The 2,616-nt window shown below is 33.8% G+C and overlaps 1 protein-coding gene across 1 annotated transcript; it reads left to right on the forward strand.

Moving 5' to 3' along the window:
- Positions 1–221: 221 nt before the first annotated feature.
- LOC137738637 (Acyl-CoA N-acyltransferases (NAT) superfamily protein) lies at positions 222–1,419 on the forward strand. The gene is made up of 2 exons (XM_068478115.2): positions 222–586; positions 1,019–1,419. The coding sequence occupies exons 1-2, from the start codon at positions 325–327 to the stop codon at positions 1,246–1,248; spliced, it is 492 nt and encodes a 163-aa protein (XP_068334216.1). The 5' UTR covers positions 222–324; the 3' UTR covers positions 1,249–1,419.
- The last annotated feature ends 1,197 nt before the right edge of the window (positions 1,420–2,616 follow it).

Raw genomic sequence — 2,616 nt, forward strand, 5'->3', positions numbered from 1 at the left:
ATTAATCCTTCACATGACAACGTAATATCATTTCATTATACAAATCGTCATAATCCAAATTGTTCATTCTCTTTATCATTTAAAGATCAACTTTTGGAAATTAGTTTGATTTGGAGACCGTTTCCGTTGGCAATGATGTGTAAATGAATTATTTTAAAGATGATTGTTAAATGATGAAAAAAATAATAAACGGCTCAGATTATAACGTTTGTAGGAAAGAATAACGGTATTTGGTCGTGTAGGGAGAATTGCTTCTTAAAACAGAGTCATATATACCGAAATAAAGAAAAACAAAACCTCAAACTCCTCCCATATTCTTGCTTAATGGCGGCAGCTACAGGGGCCATCGTGGAGCTTCAGAGAAACTCTCCCAACTGGGCGACGATAGTGGAAGAAATAGTGAAGCTAGAGCGGAAGATTTTCCCGAAACACGAATCCCTTGCCCGAAGCTTTGACGAAGAACTGAGAAAGAAAAACAGCGGGCTTCTATATTACAGGGAACAACAAGTAGATGGTGAAGAAGTTGCAGGCTATGTCATGTACTCTTGGCCTTCTTCCCTGTACGCTTCCATCACAAAGCTGGCAGGTTTCAAATCCCTTCTTTTTTCTTCAACTTTTCATCCATGTCAGTTCGCTTTTTTGGGAGAAACCATGAAACCAATTCGTCAAGTATCAAATTGCAAATTTGGGCCAGTTTTTTAGATCACTAGATTCAACTCCCAAGTTAGAAATGCATGGTAAGGGGATTTCAGATACTCGATATGGTTTCGGTTTGCGGGAAGTGTAGACATGCTCATTAGGTGTTTGATGAAAGTACCCATTGAGACTTTAAAAATAAGCTCAATGCGCAAATGCTACTATTTGGAATTTTATCTTTTTGGTTCTTTTTTTATCGAATTTCTGGCAAAATTTCGTATATGCGCCATTGTTTAAAGCTTTAGAGTGCTAATTTTTTCCTTGATCTCATATTCACCAAATAGTGATTTCTTGTACGCATGTGGATGTTTTGTTTTCGTAGTGAAGGATACTTGTCGGAAGCAAGGCTACGGAGAAGCACTACTGACAGCAGCCATTCAGAAATGTAGAACAAGAAATGTCCAGCGCATAACACTTCACGTTGATCCCTTGAGAGCTCCTGCTGTGAATCTTTACAAGAAATTCGGTTTCAAAGTTGACAACCTCATACAAGGTTACTACTCTTCGGATCGAAATGCCTATAGAATGTACCTGGACTTTGATGCCAGCTAGTGAAATACAGATGATAAATTAATCCCAAGATTTTGTTGTGATGTGATGTAGTGGCTCAAAACACTTTGAGTTGTGTACGGGTTTGAGATCAATTCATGACCAACATGAAGGCATGTAGTCTGTCAATCTGTTACGATACTAAAAACTGCACAATTGAAAGCATTTTCTCAATCTGTTTTCTCTTAAACAATGTTATTTTGCTTAAGTTGCCACTTGTTTGAGGAAATGAATACCACTCTTGATGAAGCAATCTAGCCTTTAGATACGCTAATCTTGCCTCACTTTGCTGAGGTAATCTTGCCTGTAGTGTCAAAGTTTTAAAGCATCCCTATTTCTTTCTTTCTTTCTTGGAGTGTTGTGTCACTATTTCATTATTTCTTTGTTTCTTGGTTTATTATTAGGATTAATTAATAAGTTAATTAATCATATGAGTAAGTTCATAACAGATCTTGAGTTAGTTTTAGACTTCAAGGCCCAATGGGCTTCGAATTGTCAAGGTCATTAAGTTAAGTTGTGTGACAACTTAAATCACAAAGGACACAAAAGCCCACTAACTCAGAGGCCGGCCATAAAGACTAGAGAGAGAGCTTAGGATTTTTATTTTTGTTGGTTCAATACAAGGGACTATAAAGGAGTTATAAAAGCAGTTCTAGTGTAGTAAGGCTCCTCTAGGCATAGGCAACTCAATCCCCATAAATAAATAATAATTGCCTGCAACTTAATCCCCTTAAATATTAGTATTTTTTATTTTATAAAATAATAAAAAATAATTTTATTTTTAATTTTAGATTATGATTTTTAACCGATATCATCACGCCATGTGTAAGGTGTAACTCCATTTTTTATAATCAAAATTGTTCATATTATAAATCACTTTATAAAGATTTCATCTGTAAAAAATCAATTACAACTAAGGTTGTTTAATCATTGAACTGTATAAAAACAAATGAACGAAATTGGTAAAAGCATTACGAACCGTTTATGTATTTGTTATAACAGATTAACTAAACGACCTTAGTTTTAGTTCATTTTTTACAGAAATGATCTTTACAGTGTGATTTATAATATGAACGTTTCTGATCATAAGTACAAAGCTCTGTTATTCGAACATGAAGAATTTTGAGTAAGAGTTCCAACTCATTTCTTAGTAGCCAAACATTGTTTGGAAGATAATGGTAAGGTATTTATAGAAAAAAAAATTGAATTTTTTAAAGATTTTTAATTAATGTTTAATATATATTTTTTAATTTTTATTAACTTAATTAATTAGGAGCATTGGATTACAAAAAAATTGAAATCCAATCGTCTAGATTGTGACATGTGGCAATGTGGCTCAACGGTAACATTTCTGATTTATTTTTTTTAATT

This window comes from Pyrus communis, chromosome 9 (assembly GCF_041283825.1).
Source record: "Pyrus communis isolate YQ-2024b chromosome 9, ASM4128382v1, whole genome shotgun sequence".
NCBI classification, from domain to species: Eukaryota; Viridiplantae; Streptophyta; class Magnoliopsida; order Rosales; family Rosaceae; genus Pyrus; species Pyrus communis.

Coding starts and splice junctions, on each gene's coding strand:
- LOC137738637 (XM_068478115.2), top strand. CDS start 325: ATGGCGGCAGCTACAGGGGCCATCGTGGAGCTTCAGAGAAACTCTCCC. Junction 587..1,018: donor TTCCATCACAAAGCTGGCAG/GTTTCAAATCCC, acceptor TTGTTTTCGTAG/TGAAGGATACTTGTCGGAAG.